This window comes from Delphinus delphis, chromosome 3 (assembly GCF_949987515.2).
Source record: "Delphinus delphis chromosome 3, mDelDel1.2, whole genome shotgun sequence".
Classification (NCBI taxonomy): domain Eukaryota; kingdom Metazoa; phylum Chordata; class Mammalia; order Artiodactyla; family Delphinidae; genus Delphinus; species Delphinus delphis.
The window spans coordinates 13,752,046-13,773,364 of NC_082685.1; the positions used below are offsets into that span (position 1 = coordinate 13,752,046).

General features: G+C 50.8%; 1 protein-coding gene across 1 annotated transcript in view; it reads left to right on the plus strand.

Annotated features, from left to right (window-relative positions):
* The window catches only part of UNC13A (unc-13 homolog A), a 64,343-nt gene that overhangs the window by 22,680 nt on the left and 20,344 nt on the right, over positions 1 to 21,319 (plus strand). The window contains exons 10-27 of the mRNA XM_060006684.1: positions 5,024 to 5,560; positions 6,077 to 6,179; positions 7,974 to 8,020; positions 10,484 to 10,562; positions 10,727 to 10,732; positions 11,217 to 11,288; positions 11,562 to 11,781; positions 12,364 to 12,591; positions 13,509 to 13,650; positions 13,936 to 14,105; positions 15,069 to 15,184; positions 16,495 to 16,658; positions 17,029 to 17,179; positions 17,490 to 17,558; positions 17,878 to 17,967; positions 18,194 to 18,328; positions 19,886 to 20,019; positions 21,114 to 21,199. Coding sequence (XP_059862667.1) covers positions 5,024 to 5,560; positions 6,077 to 6,179; positions 7,974 to 8,020; positions 10,484 to 10,562; positions 10,727 to 10,732; positions 11,217 to 11,288; positions 11,562 to 11,781; positions 12,364 to 12,591; positions 13,509 to 13,650; positions 13,936 to 14,105; positions 15,069 to 15,184; positions 16,495 to 16,658; positions 17,029 to 17,179; positions 17,490 to 17,558; positions 17,878 to 17,967; positions 18,194 to 18,328; positions 19,886 to 20,019; positions 21,114 to 21,199 — 2,549 coding nt within the window. The remainder of the gene's footprint in view (positions 1 to 5,023; positions 5,561 to 6,076; positions 6,180 to 7,973; positions 8,021 to 10,483; positions 10,563 to 10,726; positions 10,733 to 11,216; positions 11,289 to 11,561; positions 11,782 to 12,363; positions 12,592 to 13,508; positions 13,651 to 13,935; positions 14,106 to 15,068; positions 15,185 to 16,494; positions 16,659 to 17,028; positions 17,180 to 17,489; positions 17,559 to 17,877; positions 17,968 to 18,193; positions 18,329 to 19,885; positions 20,020 to 21,113; positions 21,200 to 21,319) is intronic.

Consider the following 21,319-nt stretch of genomic DNA (forward strand, 5'->3'; position numbering starts at 1 on the left):
GGCTCAGTAGTTGTGGCGCGCGGGCTTAGTCGCTCCACGGCATGCGGGATCTTCCCCGACCAGGGATTGAACTCGTGTCCTCTGCATTGGCAGGCAGATTCTTAACCACTGCGCCACCAGCGAAGCCCCACCTAGTGGATTTTTGGTCATGGGTCTTCTTGCAAAATGTTTGCTCCCCAAAGAATACATTTCCTCCATTAAAGGATGAGCGGGATGAAAATTTTCAGTGCTCTTTACTCCCTTGATGTTGAACCTATACTTCTATTAATATGACCCCCCAAATCTCTTTAAGATATTAGGCTCAGTTCACACATACACCAGGGCCTCCTATTTGTGTGAAACCTTGATATACCAGAGTTGGAGGTTAACCCTACAACTTAGGTCCAGGACTAGGCTGGGGCGAGTGTGGTATGCTTGAAGTTGCCTCAAGTACAAAACTTAAGAGGGTGCCAAGAAACTCAGTCCTCAAGATAATAATATATTAATGCAATATTTTTAAAAATCAAAATGGATGCCAAAAACATCCATGAAAAAAATGTCACCAAAATGTTCTTTTGTAAGAGTAGATTTTCTTGTATGTAAGTTATACTTCAGTGAAATTTCTAAAAATCCATGACTAGGAAAATATACAAATTTAAGTTAAAACATGATCTGACTCTGCACTTGCAGGACTCAGCCTCACCTACCTCATTCTGATCCTGGTCCTGCTATATCTAGTCTATAAGCAAGAAAGATAATGATGGTTAATTGAGCGCTTACTATATGCTAGGTATTCTAATGAGTCCCAAATAATGTGCTTATTCTTTACACCAATCTCATGAGGTGAGAATTTACTTCTTCATCTCCCCGTGGTTTTGTAGATAAGGAAAATGAGGCAGAGAGATTAAGTTACTTTCCTGAGGTCACACAGCTAGTAAGTGGCTGAGCTAGAATTAAACCTTGTCAAGCAGGCTTCTGAGTCCACAGCCATGATGCCACACTGCCTCTCAGCCCTATAAAAAGGCACCTGGGAACCTGCAAAGTTAGCCTCCCAAGGTCCTACAGCTGGACGAAAGTGACGTTCCCTCTACATCATCAGCAAGGACTTCAACCGAGGAGATTGTCCATTCTCTGTGTTCCCAGCAGCATCTCAGAATCACCCCCGTGTCACCCCCCATTCAAAAATTCAGGGGCAAACTCGCTATTAAACATAGCTATCCAGGCTCCCGAATTGCAGCCCTTCTCCAATTCTTGACGAAGAGACGAATTACGCAGACAAGTGTTTGTATCTGGTTGAGATCTGGAGAAACCCTCAGAAGCGCTTTATTTCTAGTGCAGTAAGAAAAGAAATTTTAAATGGTTTCTCTTTGTACCATCGAGGTAAATGAGCTTTCAGAGCTGTGCTGTCCAACATGGTAGCCCCATGGGGCATTTTAAAGTTAAATTTAAAATAATTAAAATAAATAAAATAAAATTTCAGTCCCTCCATCTTCCTGGACACTTGTGCTCAGGAATCATGCACATGTGGCTGGTGGCTACTACGTTAGATGATGAGGACAGAAAACATTTCCATTTGCTGTGGAGAGTTTGGGTAAAACATAATTTGAAGAAAACCTTCGTAAGCTCCCTACTCAGTCTTTACCATCATCCAATATAATATTTTTTGGCAGGTATCTGAACAACTTTTATTTTGAATTTTCCTATGTTTTGTATATACCATAGAAAGTTTGGATAGTTTATAGATGGAATGTTTTAGCAGGAACTTTTTTTAAAAGATTGAGCATTTTGGATGCAACTAGAGATTATCATATTAAGTGAAATAAGTCAGAAAGAGAAAGACAAATATCATATGATATTACTTATATGTGGAATCTAAAATATGACACCAATGAACTTATCTACGAAACAGAAACAGACTCGCGGACATAGAAAACAGACTTGTCGTTGCCAAGGGGGAGAGGGTTGGGGGAGGGATGGAGTGGGAGGTTGGGATTAGCAGCTGTAAACTATTATGTATAGACTGGGTAAACAAGGTCCTACCCTATAGCACAGAGAACTATATTCAATATCTTATGATAAACCGCAATGGAAAAGAATATTTTTAAAAAGAAGGTATAGGGGCTTTCCTGGTGGTCCAGTGAGTGGTTAAGACTCCACGCTTCCAATGCAGGGGGGCGCAGGTTTGATCCCTGGTCGGGGAACTAAGACCTCTCGTGCTGCGCGGTGCGGCGAAAAAATAAATCAATAAGAAAGAAGAATATGTATACAGTATAACTGAATCACTTTGCTGTACAGCAGAAATGAACACCACATTGTAAATCAACTATACTTCAAAAAAAGAAAAAAAATTGAGCATTTAGTCTAGCCTCTTTATTTTTTAGGTCCAAGGAAATGAAATGCCATACTCAAGGTAAAACATTTAGTGGCATAGGGGGGAGTAGAATTAGTCTTACCCTGGGTTTAGTCTAGCATTCTTCATTCAACTCCTTTGTGCTTGCGCTATCCTGAAAGCAAAGAACTAGATCCCTTTCCATTTGTATTCATGACTTCCTTATTCAAACTATCTTCAGAAGCACTCCTGTCTCCCTAACAGCTTCTCCTACAATTTTTGCGACTGCTACAATTTGTGAAGCATCATTCATTTGCACATTCAAGGTGGCTCAGACTTAAGCAATTATTGGAACAAAGTTTCGATGCACTGGAAACAGTTGAAAGGAGAGTAAGACATCAAATATTAAGAAAATATTAACTCTTTCAGTAGATGGAAAAGTCTTCTCTCTCAGAAGAAAAGCAGAAGAGTGCCCATCTTACAGATAGAGAAACTGAGGCTTAAAAAGTGGGAGCGAGTTGCTTGAGTCTCAGAGCAGGATGTGCACAGAGCTGGTCCCAGATTGGCTCCCATCCTGTGTGCCTGGCCATGTCTTGTCCTTCTCTGGCTTTGGGTGTGTCTGTCTGTCCTGGGGGGAGTCTATTTATTGTAAGCATTCCTGGGATGGAATGGGGGAGTGGAAAAGGAGGAGAACTCTCCACTCTCACCATGAACAAGTCATACGGTGGGGAGGGGATGCAGAGGCAGAGTTCCCCTGAGAGTGACTCAAGCCACCATCCCAGGCCACCCTGGCCTTGCTGCCGAGCGCTGGATGATGCTGGGCCCCCAGAGGGACAGGCATTCCATCCCACAGGTCAGGATTTGACTGGGGGAGGGACACAGCTGGACACACTGGCAGAGGGGAAGGGCAGGGAGGGTTTCCTGGAGAAATGTGCCTGGGAGCCAACGCTTGAAGGATAAATGAAGAGTCTTAGGAGAGGAATTCCAGGCAGAGAAGACAGCTCAGCTAAAGGCTGGAGAGGTGAACGGGGCCAGATCATGCAGGGAGGCCCTTGGTGGCTAACTCGAGGACATGGCATCCAGGGGAGGCATCTGGGGTCAGAGCTGTGTTGGACCCCAATGTCAGAGCTGTGGTGGGAGGAGTCTTGGGGTCCACTGGGTCCCATGCCTGACCACTGGGGCAGTTTACGTGGCGCCCAGGGTCACAGATGGACACAATCAGGCTTGTGTGGAGATCCCAGTCCTAGGCTGCCCCCCTCACTTGGGACCCCAGAATGTGCTGGGGTGGACTTCTGGGGTATTCACCAGCAGAGGGAGTTTGGAGTCCTTTCCAGGCAAATAATACCTGGCAAATAATACCCCATTCCAGCTGTCTACAAGGACAGGCACTAAAAAGCAATCAACCGTATACATAACTTAGCAAACAAAGACTAAAGGACTGTAGGAATCAAACCCCTGTTTGATTCCTACAGCATCCCAGGGCCTGGCCAGGGAAGAGGGTCCCAGTCACTGAGAGTGGAGGAAGTAAGACAAGGAACGCTGTTTATTGAATGACTGAATGAGTGGTTAGAAGGGGGATGAGAGGTGGCCCATGTGTCATGCTGTCTGCCCTCACGCAGAGACAGATATTTCTTCCTGGTCATGTCGAGTGTGAACCAGGGCGCATATAAGGAGCATATAATGTGGGTGGGCGTGGACTTGACCTGGCTGGAGGGTGGGGGAGACTCACTCAAAGAAGTGCTATTTCAGTGGGCACCAAAGGATTTTTCCAGATAAAGCAGGCAAGAAAGGATATTCCTGGCAGAGAGCACAGCAAGTGCAAAGGTCCAGAGGTGGGCACAATTTAGGGTGTTGGAGGGACAGCGAGGATGGATGCTAATGTAGTTGGAGCAGGGGGAGAGAAGGGAGGGTGGAAGGAGATGGGGATGGAGACGGAGGATTTGGGCCACACAGGGGTGCAGAGCACGGCACAGAATTTTATTTCAAGGGAGGCGTGGTAGGGTTTGGAACAGGGGAGGTCCGTGTTTGGGTTTATGATTCCAATAAGCCCCTTTGTGGCTTCTGTGGAAAAAGGTACTGTCCAGGAGAGAAGTGGGTGTTGGGTAGGGCAGCATCTAGTGGAGATGGCGGAGCCTGGACTAGGGTGGGGCCCAGGGTGCAAGGAAGTGGATGCACTGCACGTATGTTTAGAAGGTGGAGCTGAAGGGACCCGCCGCAGGATCACCTGTGAGTGGAGGCAGGGAGGCCCAGGTCCCTGATGAACGGAGGGGGCTTGGCAGTGGGAGGACCAGGTTGAGGCCGAGGGTAGGGGGTACATCAAGAGACAGGGGCTACTATGTTTGTTTCAGAAGCGCTAGGTCTCCAAGGGGGCTGTGGCAGGGACACTGACTCGGGGTCCCAAACATGTGGGTGAAGGTTTTGCAGCCTCCACAGTGCATGGATAGGAGTGGTGCCCGGTAGGTCACGGATGATCACTAATGTCACTGATCTGGTTTTATTGCCTGCCCCCCAAGATGGTAAATGCCCCAAGAACAGGTGTTTTTGTCTTTTGTTCACGGCTGTGTTTCCCTGGCAACCAGAGGAGCTCCACCAATGCTGGGAATCCAGGGAATGACCAATCCAGGGAATGACTGGGTGATGGAACCTGTATGACCGGGGCTGGGATGGGCAGTGGGTCTGTGCCCCAGCCCCTGAGCCCTTGGCCCGTTCCTGTAGCCCCACAGGCAGCAGCCGTTACGCCTCCTCAGGGGAGCTGAGTCAGGGCAGTTCGCAGCTGAGCGAGGACTTTGACCCGGATGAACAGAGCCTACGGGGCTCTGAGCTGGAAGACGAGCGGGACCGGGACTCCTACCACTCCTGCCACAGCTCGGTCAGCTACCATAAGGATTCGCCACGCTGGGACCAGGATGAAGATGAGCTGGATGAGGAGCTGGACGAAGAGCTGGATGAAGACCTGGAGGACTTCTTGGAGGAGGAGGAGCTGCCTGAGGACGAGGAAGAGCTAGAGGACGAGGAGGAGGTGCCGGATGACATCCAAGGCTACACTGAGCGCGAGGAGGTGGCCGTGGCCGAGCCCAAGGACTTCAAGCGTGTCAGCCTTCCACCCGCCACCCCCAAGAAGGAGGACAAGGCCCCAGCCGTGCCCACCGAGGTCCCCGACATAGCCAAGGTGGCCCCTGAGCCAGCCGCCCCTGAGGAGGCACCTGCAGCTGAGCAGGAGCCTCAGCCTGAGCCCCCCAGGGCTGAGGAGAGGTAACGGGAAGGTGTTGAGGGCCTGTCACAAGGTCACAGGGTCAGTGGTGCCATGATGGGGTCAGTGTAGACCTGGGGAATGGGGGGAGAGGTTGTCACAGGGTCCTGGGTTTATTGAAGGGATCGGGATGCGTCTAGGAGGTCAGAAGTGGCTCAGTGGGGTCAGAGGGGGTCAAGCAGGGTCATGAAGGAGTCTTAGAGGTTGTGAGGGGCTGGAGGGTTTGCCAGGGTTGGAGAGGTCATAAAAGTATCAGAAGAGTCCTCGGATAGGGTTACAAAGTTGCAGAGGGGCCAGGAAGGTGGCAAAGAGACCCAGGAGACCTGAGGTGTCAGAGACATGATGGGCATGTGGGAAGGGGGGAGAGGATCACTGAGGCTGGTCAGAGGGGTCACAGGTGGGTCATTGTGTCTTCGAAGTGCCAGGGAGGCCATGGAGGGCCCAGAATCGCTCGGAGGGTGGAGGGTGGAGGGAGTGCTGGCCCCGGAGCCTCATAAAACCCGTTGCCTCACTTTCAGGCCACGAGAAGATGAGGAAGGCCAACAGGGTCAGGACTCCATGTCTAGGGCCAAGGCCAACTGGCTGCGAGCCTTCAACAAAGTGCGGCTGCAGCTGCAGGAGGTGAGTGAAAGCAGCAGTGGGCTCACCCCCAGCCTGGCCGCGCCCAGTGCCCCACCCACCCTCATTTCCCCACTCCTTCCATGGCCCAACCCACTCTGGTCCTTTCCCTGGCCCTGCCCACACTAGCCCATGCCACTCATGAGCCACCTGGCCACGCCCACTTTGCCACCCCACCCACCACCATGCCTCCATACATCCTGGCTCTTCTATGGCTCCGCCCACTCCAACCTGTTCCCATCCGTGCCCAGCCTGGCCCTTCCTTAGCCCCACCCACTCTTGCCCTGGCCCCAGCCCCACCATTCCTGGCCCAACCCCTGCCCAATCTGACTCCTCCCTGGCCCTACCCATGCTTGCCTACTTTCCCCTGCAACCAGCTGGCCCCACCAAGGTCTAGTCCAGCCTCCCCCAGGATAGCCTGGGATTTCTAAGTGGGGAAGAAGGAGAGGCAAACTGGAACCTAGAGCTGAAATTAAGCTGAGGTCTTGGCTATGGCCAAGTTCAGTGGCCAGGTTCATGGATAGGGATAGAGGTTAGTGATAGGGTTATAGGTCAGGGTTAGGGCAGCAGTCAAAGATCAGAGTTCAGGGTTAGACTTGGTGATAGAGGAAGAAGTCAGTGCTTGTGCTCACAATGGGTGTCAGAGTTGGGGTTTGGGAAAGGTCTGAGATCTGGTCAGTATTGCAGAAGAAATTCGGTGAAAAATAGAATTAATGTCAGAGTCAGGATGACTGTTCAGATGGGCAGCAGGAATGAGGCCGTTCATTCATTCCTTCATTCACTCAACCTGCTCTGGGCTGGACACCAAGCAGTGTTATTATCTGGGGTGACCTTCCAAACTGGGGTGAGGCTGGCAGGAGGAGATCCTAAACAGACTTCCAAAGTCTTAGACCATCAATTACCAGAGCCACAAAAGTTTCAAATCAAATTTCTTATCAGCTGTACTGTAGAATTTTCTTTTACTATACAGTCTCATGGTTCTGGATTCAAACAGTAGAAGAAAATATACCGTGAAAAATCTATTGAATAACTTTCACTAAGTCAACAAATTAAATGAAAAAGACAGCAACTACCCTTGTAATGGAACTAGCGATATGACAAGAAAAATAAACATGAGTAGGATCTCTGGGTTTCATAGAGGGGGCATAAAACTAATCCAAGGCAATCAGGAAGACTCACTGGAGGAGGTGACACTGAAAGTGAAGTGATATCCATAATACTTAAACAATATTTCAGAAGAAGGTGTCAAACCCTTCTCCCTGTCCCCACCACCACCATGCCACCCTTTAGTTGCATGGTAGGGGGTGTTGACTCTGGGTCCACACTGAGACCTGAATGATAGATGGAGGCTGGTCGGGTGCAGAAGGTGGGAGAGCATATATACAGGTGGCACCGCTCGGGCAAAGGTCCTGGGGCATGAGATCAGATAATCAGGTGAGGCAGGGGGAGTTTAGTGAGTGATAGGATCTCATGAGTATTGAGCCAGCCCCTTAGAATCGCAGGACTATAGAGCACGAGCTCTTGTTCGAGATGATGCTAACACATCCCCAATTTTGACAGACAAGGAGACTAAAGTTCACTGAGGTTGGTGTCAGAGAGTATCTCCTTTCTTCTCATTTTACAGATGGACAAACTGAGGCCCAGAAAAAGCCAGTGGGCTCCCTAAGGACACACAGTGAGGACTAGGACCCAGGCCTCCTGTCTCCCAACCCAAAGGGGAGACAGTTGTGGGTGTGGTACATGTGCTGCCCTGGGAAGGGGCAGCCACACTGACCTTATCCATCTTCTGTCCTGCAGGCCCGGGGAGAAGGAGAGATGTCCAAATCCCTGTGGTTCAAAGGCGGGTGAGTATCAGATCTTGGGGGTGAGGGAGAGGAAGTTTTGAACCCAGAGCCTGAGGCTGGTTTGCACCATAACCTCAGCCCAGCCAGGGCAGGGAGAGGTTCCATTTAGACAGGGAACAGATTGCACGTGAGTGAAATAATGTAGCCACTGTAATAAGGCACTCATGACCAGAAGGAGCCAAAGACAGTAACACATTGAATCCTCACCACAAACCCATGGGGGGCCCACTACCCCTATTTTCCAGATGGAGAAACAGTCCAGAGAGGCCTTGCTCAAGCCAATCATAAAATTCAAGAACATTTCCCCCTAGAGATAAATGTAAGGTAAAGAAGAAACCCATTTCCTGCACGATACATCTGCAACCCTGGAGTGAATTTTTTGCTTTGATTCTGCTTTTACATTTCTCAGATTATTGCTACAGTTGCTGGCTGTTTCATAACGATAGTTGTTGGTCTTACATGGAGCATTTGTCATATCTAATTTCTTAAGTTACTGCTTTTCCAGGGTGTTTTTTCAGCACTTGTGTAGTGAGGTGAGAGGATGCAAAAGATATTTGTAAATTACACTAAGGTTTTAAATAACAGCTGGAGAGTGACTGCCTTCCCTTGTACGTCCTTTTCAAACAGAGGCAGGGACACGGGAGCTGTGACTCCCAGACGGGCAAGTGTCCCGTGTGGGGAGCCCTGGAAGTGGGGTCTGAGATGGGGGCTCCTGTGTGCATGATTTATACAGGAAGCCTGTGAGGGCTTCCCTGGTGGTGCAGTGGTTAAGAATCCGCCTGCCAATGCAGGGGACACGGGTTCAAGCCCTGATCCAGGAAGATCCCACAGGCCACGGAGCAACTAAGCCCATGCGCCACAACTACTGAAACCCACGTGCCTAGAGCCCATGCTCCACAACAAGAGAAGCCACCACAATGAGAAGCCCGCGGACCACAAAGAGTAGCCCCCGTTCGCCGCAACTAGAGAAAGCCCACGCACAGCAACGAAGACCCAATGCAGCCAAAAATAAATAAATAAACTTATAGGGCTTCCCTGGTGGCGCAGTGGTTGAGAACCTGCCTGCTAATGCAGGGGACACAGGTTTGAGCCCTGGTCTGGGAGGACCCCACATGCCTCAGAGCAACTTGGCCCATGAGCCACAACTACTGAGCCTGCGCGTCTGGAGCCTGTGCTCCGCAACAAGAGAGGCCGCGATAGTGAGAGGCCCGCGCACCGCAATGAAGTGTGGCCCCCGCTTGCCACAACTAGAGAAAGCCCTCGCACAGAAACGAAGACCCAACACAAAAATAAATAAATTAGTTAATAAACTCCTACCCCCAACATCATAAATAAATAAATAAACGTATAAAAAAGAAAAGAAAAGCCTGTGAGGCAGGCGGGACCAGGTAGGAGAAACAGCCAAGCAGAGACGTAGTTCAGGAGTCACCAAGCCTGTAGTTCAGGAGTCACCAAGCCTCTGCCTGATCTCGCAGGGAGCGCTGGAGCATGAATAACACCCCAGGGCTTATCCAGAGTCACTGGCTGCCAGGCATCACTCTCATTGGCCAATGAGAACTTTCTGGAGAGGAGCCACACCTGAACCCTCTCTGGGAACACCTGCACCTCTCAGTAAAGTAGATTTGGACAGACCACCGCAGCATCTGCCACAGCCCTCCTTCTGATTAGCCCGCTCTGGCAGAGCTGCCAAGAGGCAACAGCACACATACAACTTCCAGTTCCCTCTTTCTCATGGGCTTTGAAATCACTTCTTCCAGGGTAGACTTTAAATATACGCAAATATTTCCAATTTTGAGCATAAAGAAAGATTTCGTTGATATTTTATCATATTATTTAGATTTGCCTTCATTCAAATTTTCACTAAATGTGGGCAACTGTATCATCTCCCCATTTCTCAGATGAGGAAGTTGAGGCCCAGTGTCTTCATTTCTTAGGGCTGCCATAACAAACTATCACAAACGGAGGGCTTAAAACAACAAAAATGTATCTTCTCTCAGTTCTTGGAGGCCAGAATTCCAAAACCAAGTGTTGGCAGGGCCACACTCCCTCTGACTTCTGTAGGAGAGAATCCTTCCTTGCCTTTCTAGCGTCTGGTAGTTGCTGGCAACCCTTGGTATTCCTTGGATTGTAAACGAGTCATTCCAATCTCTGCCTCTACTATCATACCACTGTCTTCTCCCTGTGTGTCTCTCTTCTTATAAAGACACCACTCATATTGGATTAGGAGCCCATCCTACTCTAGTATGAGCCTGTCTTAACTAATCACATCTGCAATGACTCTATTTCCAAATAAGGCCACATTCTGAGGTACTAGGGGTTAGGACCTCCATGTATCTTTTCGGGGGACACAAGTCAACTCTTAATACCTGGGGAGATCAGGGGTCCTGCCCAGGCCTCAGGAGATGTCTGCTGGAGGAAGGGGAACTTCCCTGGGCCCTTGACGTCCCTGGGTGTGTCTTGCAGCCCTGGCGGTGGTCTCATCATCATCGACAGCATGCCAGACATCCGCAAGAGGAAGCCTATCCCACTCGTGAGCGACCTGGTGAGCGCCTGTGCCCTCCCCTGCCCAGGCAGAGCAGCCCTGCCACAAGCAGTGCTCAACCTGTACAAACTGCCCATGGCAGGACTGGGGCTGGGGACTGGCAAGGCATTCTCTGGGACTAATGTGATCTAACTTCTACCCTGCGTGCTGCGCGGACACTTCAGGCCATGGTGAGTGATGGCAACCCAGGCCCTTGAATCTCCTCCCAAGACCCCTGACCCCGACTGGGATCTTCCAAGTGGTCCCCATCCCATGGGTTCTGGGGAGGGGACCTTGCCATGTCCAACAGTTCATGGGTTGGGAAGAGAGCAGGTGACTCCCCACCTTGGTTCATGGCCTGGCTGGTGGTTTTGCTCTGTGGCTGTTGACCATGGCCAAGTGCAGTTCCCCAGTCTGGTCCATGGTGGTGGGGAATGGGTGAGTCAGAGGTGTGGGGCTGCTCCCTTTCCAGGGTCTCTTCTAACCTGGAGCCTCTGTCATCTCCCAATTCTCTTCTGGTTCTGCTCCCGCTGCTGTGACCCGTTTCCTATTTGTGGCTGTGGCTTGAATCCGCGGCTGGCGGCCCCAAACCATGGCTGGGGATTCTGTTCGCGGTGACAACCCCCCGGGTGCCAATCGACCCCTCTGACTCCCTTGGTGACTTCCCTATTCCAGTCTCTGGTGCAGTCCAGAAAAGCAGGCATCACCTCGGCCTTGGCATCCAGCACTTTGAACAACGAAGAGCTGGTGCGTGGGGCACCTCCCCCTCCCCATCTTGGAGGGTGGGCGGGGCTGGGGGGCTCCTGGAGGAAAGGAAGCGGGTGGGGCAGAGACAGGCACTCCTCGCTTTCCAGAATTCCGACAACGCAGCCGCCAGCGAGCACAGTCTGTGCACAGGAACCCGTGGATTCCGACAGTGTGGGGCGGAGGACGGGGCGGGGGGGTGGGATGAGGGCGGGGCAAGCCAGTGCCCCCAGGTTAAGGCTCAACGCCCATGTCGCATGCCCTCCCTCCCCGCAGAAAAACCACGTTTACAAGAAGACCTTGCAAGCCTTAATCTACCCCATCTCGTGCACGACGCCGCACAACTTCGAGGTGTGGACGGCCACCACACCCACCTATTGCTACGAGTGTGAGGGGCTATTGTGGGGCATCGCGCGTCAGGGTATGCGCTGTACCGAGTGCGGTGTCAAGTGCCACGAGAAGTGCCAGGACCTGCTCAACGCAGACTGTCTGCAGCGTGAGTGCCGTGCTCCCGCTGGAGCGGAGACGGAGGGGCAGGACTGTTACTGGTTAGGGGGAGGGGCTCTGACGAAGAGGAGGGGGCGGGACAGGGGGCGGGGCCGTGGGACGGGATGGGAGCGACAGGAGGGGAAAGGAGAAGTGAGAGTGGTCCTAGAGGGGTGGGGCGGGACTCAGGGAGGAGCTAAACTGTTCAAGGGGCGGGCTTAATGGGAGGCAGCGGTTTCCACGGAGAAAAATAGGGTTAGGGTTAGGGTTAGTTCAGAGGTGGGAGGGGGCTCAAGTTGGGGAGAGGAGTCCGAGGAGGGGAGGAGCTTGGAGAGGGGAGGGTGTCGGAGGGGAAGGGGACTCACGCGGACTGGAGGGGCTAAGACGGGGGTGGGAACTTTAGGGGGAAAGGCCTGGTTGGGGGAGGATTCAGAGAGCAGGTAGGAGCTCTGGCAGCTCTAGCTTTGGGGGCGATGATTCACCTGAACCCCGTGTCCGTGACAGCAGATGAGGAAGCCCTGGAGTGGGAATCGGGGTTCTCGCTCCTGGCAGGGAGTGCTCTGTGTACAGTGACGGCTGTCTCTGTGCGCAGGGGCGGCGGAGAAGAGCTCCAAGCACGGGGCGGAGGACCGGACGCAGAACATCATCATGGTGCTCAAGGACCGCATGAAGATCCGGGAGCGCAACAAGCCCGAGATCTTCGAGCTCATCCAGGAGATCTTCGCGGTGACCAAGACCGCGCACACGCAGCAGATGAAAGCCGTCAAGCAGAGCGTGCTGGATGGAACGTCCAAGTGGTCGGCCAAGATCAGCATCACCGGTGAGGCCGCGGGGGGGAGGGGGAGGGACGGCCACGGGGGTCCCTTCTTCTCGGCCCCCTGTGCTCCCTCCCACGCCCCTTCCTTCCCTTTGCTGCACGTATTTGAGCGTCCCCCTGACTTTCTCATGTCGGTGTATATACGTTTGTGCCCACAGCCTGGGCATATATGCCTCCAAACGTGTTGCATGAAACTATCTGGGTGCATCTCGCTTGGTAGCCCCCAGAGCCAGACTTCAAGAACAGGAGTTAAGGACACACAGTTTATCTGGGAAGTGAACCCAGGAAGCCCCCAGGGGTATTGGGAAGTAAGACCAGGAGGGAATAAGCCACCGAGCAGGCGAAGCAGTGGACACCTAGGACCACTGGGGGACATTATTGACCTCCCAGGGCTGAGAGGTCCTTCCCAGGGGTGGGGGCCTTGTGGTGTTTATCCATTCCTCATCGTCATTGGGATTTCCCTGAAAACAGACTCCAAGATGAGGATTTCAGGGCAGATGGGTATCCAGGAGGTGGTCCCAGGGAGTGCCAGTGGGAGGTGGAGACATGAGTTTGAGAGCCGGGACGTAAAGAGCCCTGCGGAGGATGCCAATGACTAGGTCATACTGTGGGCAACTGGGGGCTCAATCCTGCTGGGGACCTTAGGGGGACATTGTAGAGCACACACCCGAGTGTCCCACCCCAGGGGTGACCCTGGGGCACCTTCATATTCTTCATTGGGTGAGGGTTCCCTGGATGTTAACTCTAGCAAGCCGAGCATGCCCAGTGGGTGTGTCTGTGGGCTCCTGTGGCCAGAACAAAGCCCTCAGTCCTTGTCACAGGCGTTCCCTGTGGAGCCTGTGACAGTGTCTGTCCTTGGCATGCCTTTGCTCCTTGAGCCCACATTTATATTTGTTCTGTGTGTCTTGTGTGTCTTCCAGTGGTCTGTGCCCAGGGCTTGCAGGCAAAGGACAAGACAGGATCCAGTGACCCCTACGTCACCGTCCAGGTCGGGAAGACCAAGAAACGGACAAAAACCATCTATGGAAACCTGAACCCCGTGTGGGAGGAGAACTTCCACTTGTAAGTGTCTGGCTGGGCCCCCAGCCCCCTATATGGAGCTCCCTGTTGGAGCAGCTGAAGGGTGAGCTTCAAGACACCTGCCCTGGGACTTCCCTGGTGGTCCAGTGGTTAAGACTCCGTGCTCCCAATGCAGGGGGCCCGGGTTCCATCCCTGGTCAGGGAACTAGATCCCGCATGTGACACTAAAGATCCCGCACGCAGCAAAGAAGATCCTGCGTGCCGCAACCCGGCACAGACGAAAAAAAAAAAAAGCCCCCCGCCCCAACCTCCTCTTCCCCCCTGCAGTGAATGTCACAACTCCTCGGACCGAATCAAGGTGCGTGTCTGGGATGAGGACGATGACATCAAATCTCGTGTGAAGCAGCGGTTCAAGAGGGAATCCGATGACTTCCTGGGGCAGACGATCATCGAGGTGCGGACACTCAGTGGCGAGATGGACGTGTGGTACAACCTGGGTGAGCAAGGGTGGGGTTCTGCAGGGGAGAGGGGAGGGGGTCCTGGGGAGCCAACCAAAGTGGGGAACCCAGCTGGAGGGGAGAGACAGTGTCAGCAGGAGTTAATCTAGGAGCCCAGTCTTATAGAGGAGGCAGAGTCTTGAGCCCAGTCTGATGGGGACAGGAAGCAGCAGGCTGAGACGGCGAGCAGAACCCAGGACTCTCTTATTTTGGTGTGGGAGAGTGAGGGAGGGACAGACTCCATATCTCATTCTGACGGGGAAGGCAGGAAGCAAGGCCTGAGGATCCTAGTGTAAGGAGAGAGGCACAGACCCAGGAATTTAACCTAAGAAAGGAGATTGAACTTTGAGAATCCAGTCTAAGGGAAGAGGTAGAGTTTGGGATTCCTAATCTGAGAGGGGGACCTACAGACTCAAGAGCCCTGTCTAAGAATGACGAGTAGAATCTGTGAGCCCAGTCTGAGGGCAGAGGAAGAACCCAGTCTGAGAGGGGTGAGCAGAGTCTAGGAACTTCTTAGTTTGGTTAGAGGACATCTAGATATCCCATTCTGATGGGGAAAGCAGGAAGCAAGACCTGGGGATCCTAGTCTGAGGAAAGAGGCACAGACCCAGGAATCCTGTCTAAGAAGATGGGTAGACTCCGGGGACCTTGATCTGATGGGGGAGGCAGAGTCTGGGAGCACAGCCTGGGGAAGAAGCAAGGCTCCTAGTCTAAAGAGGGAGATGCAGACCAAGGAAATTAATCTGAGTGAGGAAGGAAGATCTGGGATCCTAGTGAGGTGGGAGAGACAGGGCCTAAGAATTCTAGCCGAATGGGGGAGACACAAGTCTAGGAAGCCAATCTGAGGAGGAACACCTAGGCCTTAATTCAGGGAGTCTGACCGGGCTGCAGTTACGCGTATGTTAAAATAGTCCAGGGCTATATTGGGAACTTCTGACACTGCCATCCCTTTCCGCCCTGCAGACAAGCGGACTGACAAGTCTGCTGTGTCGGGTGCCATCCGGCTACACATCAGTGTGGAGATCAAAGGCGAGGAGAAGGTGGCCCCCTACCACGTCCAGTATACCTGTTTGCACGAGGTGAGGCCCACGGCTCCACCCTGCATTTGAAGTTCACCTTCGTCTCCCACGTTACCTCCACTCACCTTTCCTGCCTGCCCTACCTCCTCCTTCCTCTTTCTGACCACACCATTCACATTCCCCTGGGCCTCTGAGACTGTCCCCTATGCCATTTCTCTGTGCTCAGAAAACTCTTCCCCTTCAATCAGGGTCCAGCTTCAGGGCCCCCTCCTCTAGAAGCCCTCCGTGACCTCCAGGCAGACTCTCACTACAGAGATCCAGGTCTTCCAACTGTCCCAGCCCTGAACACTCAGGGTTAGGTTTTTGTGTGCCTGGGTTTGTCTCTTTCAGCTGCCTAGGGGTTCCTGGAGAGAACTCAGTATGTTGAATGAATAAATGATTGGATGAATGAGTATTGAATGAATAAAAGAATGGGTGGAAAGATGAAAGGATGGGTGGATGGATGTGTGCTTGATCTATTGGAAGTATAGATGAGTTGGATGCGTGAATTGGGGGTCGTTGGGTAGATGGATGGGTGAATAGATGGATGGACAGATAGATGAAGGATGGAAGGATGGATGGATGGATAAATTGATGGGTGGATAGATAGGTGATGGATGGATGGTTGAATGGGTTGATAAGTTAGATGGACAGATTAAGCTTCGGGTAGTAGATGGGACAGATGGGCATGTGGTTGAATGACTAGACAGAAGGATGAGTGGATAGGTGAATTTGGGGGTAGTTGGTATGGTGGGTAGGTAGGTTGGTGGATAGATGGATGGATGGAAGAAAGGGTGGGTGGATGGATGTATGGTTGAACCATCCACAGATGTATGGATGGGAGAATTTTGAAGTAGTTGGATAGGTGGATGGATGAGTAGATGCATGGACAGATGGATGATGGATGGGTGGATTGATGGTTCATTGGGTAGAAGGATGAATTATTGGATGGACAGGTGAAGTTGCGGGTAAATGTATGGGATGGATGGATGTGTGGTTGAATTACTGAAAGAATGGATAAAGTGAACAGGTGGATTTTTGGGTAGTTGGATTGATGGGTAAGGGAGTAGATGGTTAGAGGGATGGGTGGGTAGATGGGTGGATGGACGGACGGATGGATGGGTGTGTAGTTGAACTATTGGGAGGATGGATGAGGGATAGCTGAAATTTGGGGTACTTGGATGGATGGATGGGTGGTGGACGGCTGAAAGGGTAGATGAATGAATTAATGAATAAACGGATAGGTGGATGATGTAAGCCCTATACTTGGGATCTCTGACCCCCGGTGTCCCTTTGCACTCTCTATGACACCTTCTCCCTTGTGGTGGCAGAACCTGTTCCACTTCGTGACAGACGTACAGAACAACGGGGTTGTGAAGATCCCAGATGCCAAGGGTGACGATGCCTGGAAGGTTTACTACGATGAGACAGCCCAGGAGATTGTGGACGAGTTTGCCATGCGCTATGGCGTCGAGTCCATCTACCAAGCCATGACGTAAGGCTGCAGGCTGTGGTGGACATGAGGATGAGGTGCAGGAAACTGGGGGGAGGGGTGGTTACCAAGTGGACACTGGCAGATCTGGGGTGGAAGGGATTCTTGGGAGGAGGAGCCAGGGAGGAAGTGAGTGTGGTGGGGCTTATGTAATTTCCCTGGAGGTTAGACGAGTGCCATTGCTGGGGGCCAGAGTGACAAGGATGAGAGCTGGAGATAAGAGGCAGAGACAGGGCAATTCAGAGAGGAGACAAACTCAGAGGACAGAATCAAGAAGAGGAAAAGGGGACAGTTTGGGGGGTTGTGAGGGCTGTCTTAGAGGCATTCTGGGGTCTGGACACCAGACCCAGTGCTTCCCATTCCCTCCTACCAGCCACTTTGCCTGCCTCTCCTCCAAGTACATGTGTCCTGGGGTGCCTGCCGTCATGAGCACCCTGCTTGCCAACATCAACGCCTATTACGCGCACACCACCGCCTCCACCAACGTGTCTGCCTCTGACCGCTTCGCAGCCTCCAATTTTGGGGTCAGTCCCAGGGGCGGGGGCCTGGAGATGAGGGAGAGCTTGACCCTGTGCTGGTCACACCTCGTGTGATTTCCAGATCCCCAATCTGGACCTGACTTGCTGTGTGACACTGCACCAGTCACTTCCCCTCTCTGAGCCTCATTTTACCCCTCTGTTGAATGGATGTTATGAGGGGTCAGTTCAACAACGGATGGGGTACACTTAACGTATAGCAACCACTTAGCCAATGTGGCGGCCACCTTTAGCTGCTGCACTTGATCCCCAAGTCCCTGCTTTCATCCAACCTTCTCCTCCTCCTCTGCCTCCTCAGAAAGAACGCTTTGTGAAGCTCCTGGACCAGCTGCATAACTCCTTGCGGATTGACCTCTCCATGTATCGGGTGAGAAGAGCACGCGTGATGATTTGCTCACCCCATGCATGTGTGTGCCTGGAGGGGACAGCTGCCAGCAGGCATGCACATGGGAGGACCCATCTTAACATGTAGAATGTGTTCCTCTGACACATGTACACATATGTGGGCAGCACCTGCCCAAAAAGATTGGTGCATCCAAGCAGATACCCCAAGTTACTTCAAGGTGTTCTCAGGACCCCTAACACACCTCCTGAAACTTGGAGGCTCTTGTGTCTCCCCTAAAACACTGTCTCCCATCATCCCCTGACCTTCTTCCATAACCCCACCTCTCTTCTCCCTTCCATAGAATAACTTCCCAGCCAGCAGCCCGGAGAGACTCCAGGACCTCAAATCCACGGTGGATCTTCTCACCAGCATCACCTTCTTTCGGATGAAGGTTGGAAAGGGGACCCAGTTCCATTAGCTCTCCAAGGAGTATACTCCAGGACTGTTAGCTCCTAAATGAGGAACATTTCTCCTGGAAAGCAGTGCCCTTTCTCAGTGACCCTCTGCTTTCTCATTGCTACAACATTTCCTTAAAATCAGCTCCACTTGTAGTCACTTCCTGGGTACCTCCTGTCCCAACTGTGTACACCCATGTCCATCTCTCTTCCTCTTGCCAGGTGCAAGAACTGCAGAGCCCACCCCGAGCCAGCCAGGTGGTGAAGGACTGTGTGAAAGCCTGCCTCAACTCCACTTACGAATACATCTTCAACAATTGTCATGAACTCTACAGTCGAGAGTACCAGACTGACCCGGTGAGGACCCCAGATGAGGCAGAAGGGACTAGGGGACTCCAACCAGACCCTGGTCCAAGTCCCAGATCTGCCCCTTCCCAAGTGATTTAACCATTCTGGGCCTCAGTATCTCCCCCTGTAAAACGGGGTCATAAACCCACATCTCAGGATTAAGGAGGAGATTCAATGAGATACAAGCTTCAGTTAAGTGCTTAGCACCTGGTACACAGTAGGAGCTCAATAAATTTGGTTTTACTTAAACTTAGTTGAGTCTGGCATCATACAATGTGCCTAGAATAGAGTCCCAGTTCAATAAATATTGAGTTGAATTGAATTTCTTCAGTTCAGTCTTGAACTCAATTTATTTGAGATCTTTCAACACGTTGTTTACACGTATAATGTCCCAGGATTGTCAGTAAGGTTTCCAGGACCTTATACTCTATTAGGCGGGAAAAATGTATAAATTGGGAATTTACAACCTGGGGTGATTAGCACTGGGATGGAGGAATTGCAAGAGGCTGTAGGAGCTGAGCCCCTTCCTCAGCTTGGGCTTCAGATAGGAGATAACACATAAGCTGAACTCAGTTCAATTTTATTTCATTCTGTTCAGTTACATTCAGTTGAGTTGAAATCAAATCGCTCTTAACTGAACTGGGTTGAGATGAAGTAGATTAAATTGGGCTGGGTTTAGTTCAACTATGATCAGTTTAGATCTATTTATTTCTGTTTGCTTGACTTAAGTTAAAATTGCTCTAGGCTAATTAGTGAGCATCACTGAGTTGGACTGAGTTGACTTTAACTGAGTAAAAATGTATTCATCTCCATTCAGTTTACTTGAATTGAAATTGTTCTTGACTGGGTTTAGTTGGCTTGAGTTAGGATGAGCTAGGTTGTTGGATTAGATACCGTTGAGTTCAACTGAGCTTGGTTGAGTTGGACTTATTTCAGTTGAGTTTAACTATTTTCATTTCCATTGATTAACTAAAGCTGGATTGAGGTGGCCTGAGTATGTTAGGTTGAGATAAGTAGGTGGAGTTGGATTGGGTTGACTTGGGTTGAGTTGAATTAGATTACGTTGGGTTGGGTTGAGTTCAAGGTGATTTATTTCCGTTATTTTGATTTAGATTGATCTTGATCTTGAACAAGTTGATTAGGTTCAATCCAATTGGGCTCATTTGAGTTTAATTCAATCCAGTTACGTTTAATTCCACTAATTCAGTGTAATTGGCCCAGTTCCACTGAATTAACCCTGAAAACTGCCATCTGTTAAGCTAAGTGGTCCTGATTTGCATTCATTTCAGTTCTGTTTGGTTTAGCGGGCTTGAGTTTGTTCAACTAAATTCAGTTCCATTCAGTTTTATGAGTTGAGCCTAATTAAGCTTCGTTGAGCTGTGTGGACATGAGCTCTGTTGGGGCCAGTTTATGTGAGTTTAGTTCCTTTTCACGCAGACCTCACACCTGAAACTTACATATGTCAATGGGGCCCTTCCTCACTAACCTCCTGGCCCTCGGTAATGAAATGTCTGAGCTCCCCACCCCTGGATCCTTTGTGGCCAACATCCCCACTGTTCTTTCCAGGCCAAGAAGGGGGAAGTTCCCCCAGAGGAGCAGGGCCCCAGCATCAAGAACCTCGACTTCTGGTCCAAGTTGATCACTCTCATAGTGTCCATCATTGAGGAAGACAAGAATTCCTACACTCCCTGCCTCAACCAGTGAGTTCTGTGTCTGTGCGGTCAATTATCTGGAGGTCGTCGTGAATGTGTCACAGTTCTGTGTGTAAAGGCAATCGTATCTAATTACATATGAAACGTTGTGTATGTGGGGGCAGTTGTGGGTGTGGTTGTGCATGGATGAAATATGGCATAATTGGCAAACAAACAAAACTGTGTGCACGCACACAGCCACTGGTCTAATCAGACAGGTATTCTGTATGTGTTGATTTGTGTAACTGTGCACATATGTATGTAATTTTATATGTGTCTGTAGGTTCGGAAATAACAATAGATCGTGTTGTTCAAGTATTTACTGTGTTAGATACTCTACTAAATGTTTTGCATGTACATCACGCTATCTCTTACATGTGTGCATATAATTTTGTGTATAGTTGTGGTTTATGGATTTAATCGTTATGTGTGTACAATTGTGGAATGTACTTTAATGTGCAATGTGTGTATTGTGCGAATGTGTGCACAGTTTTGGTTTGTGGCTTTACATGTCTGTAGAATTTTCGCCTGTGTTAGCCGAATGAGCTATTGTGTTTTACTGCTCCCTGAGGTGAGCGCTAGAAAGGCTCCTGTCTCTGGGGTGCCAGCATCTCTTGGTTACTTAGATATCGAGTTAAGATGAGGGATTTTGGATGGATGGACCAAATGATGGATGGATGAATGGAGATGGATGGATGAATAGATGGATGGATGGATAGACAGGTGGATGAATGGATGGATGGATGAATAAGTGGATGGATGGATGGATAGATCGGTGGAAGGATGGGTGGGTGGATAAAGGAATGAATGCAGGGATGGATGGAGAGATGGAAAGATGGGTGAATAGACAGATGGGTGGATGAATGGATAGGTAGATGGATGGATGAATGGGTTAATGAGTGAATGGAGGGATGGGTAGGTGGAGGCTCAGAGAGAAGCAGGGCCCCAGTGCAGAGTCACTCAGCAAGTCAGTAGCTATGAATGAACTTGAATCCAGATCCCTTGTCTGTCCCGCACTACCCTCTGGGGCTGGGAAGGCCAAAGCATCCTGTACCATCTGGCTTCTGTCTGCCAAGGTTTCATACTTTCATGACCTTCACCAGGTTTCCCCAGGAATTGAACGTGGGTAAAATCAGCGCTGAAGTGATGTGGAATCTGTTTGCCCAGGATATGAAGTACGCAATGGAGGGTGAGTCCTCCCACCCCTGTATCTCCCAGCCTGGCTACAGCAGGTAGCTCTGCCTCAGTGTCCCCTCTAAGGCTGTGAGTGCCCTGGACCCTCATACCTGAGGTCAGACATCAGTGATGG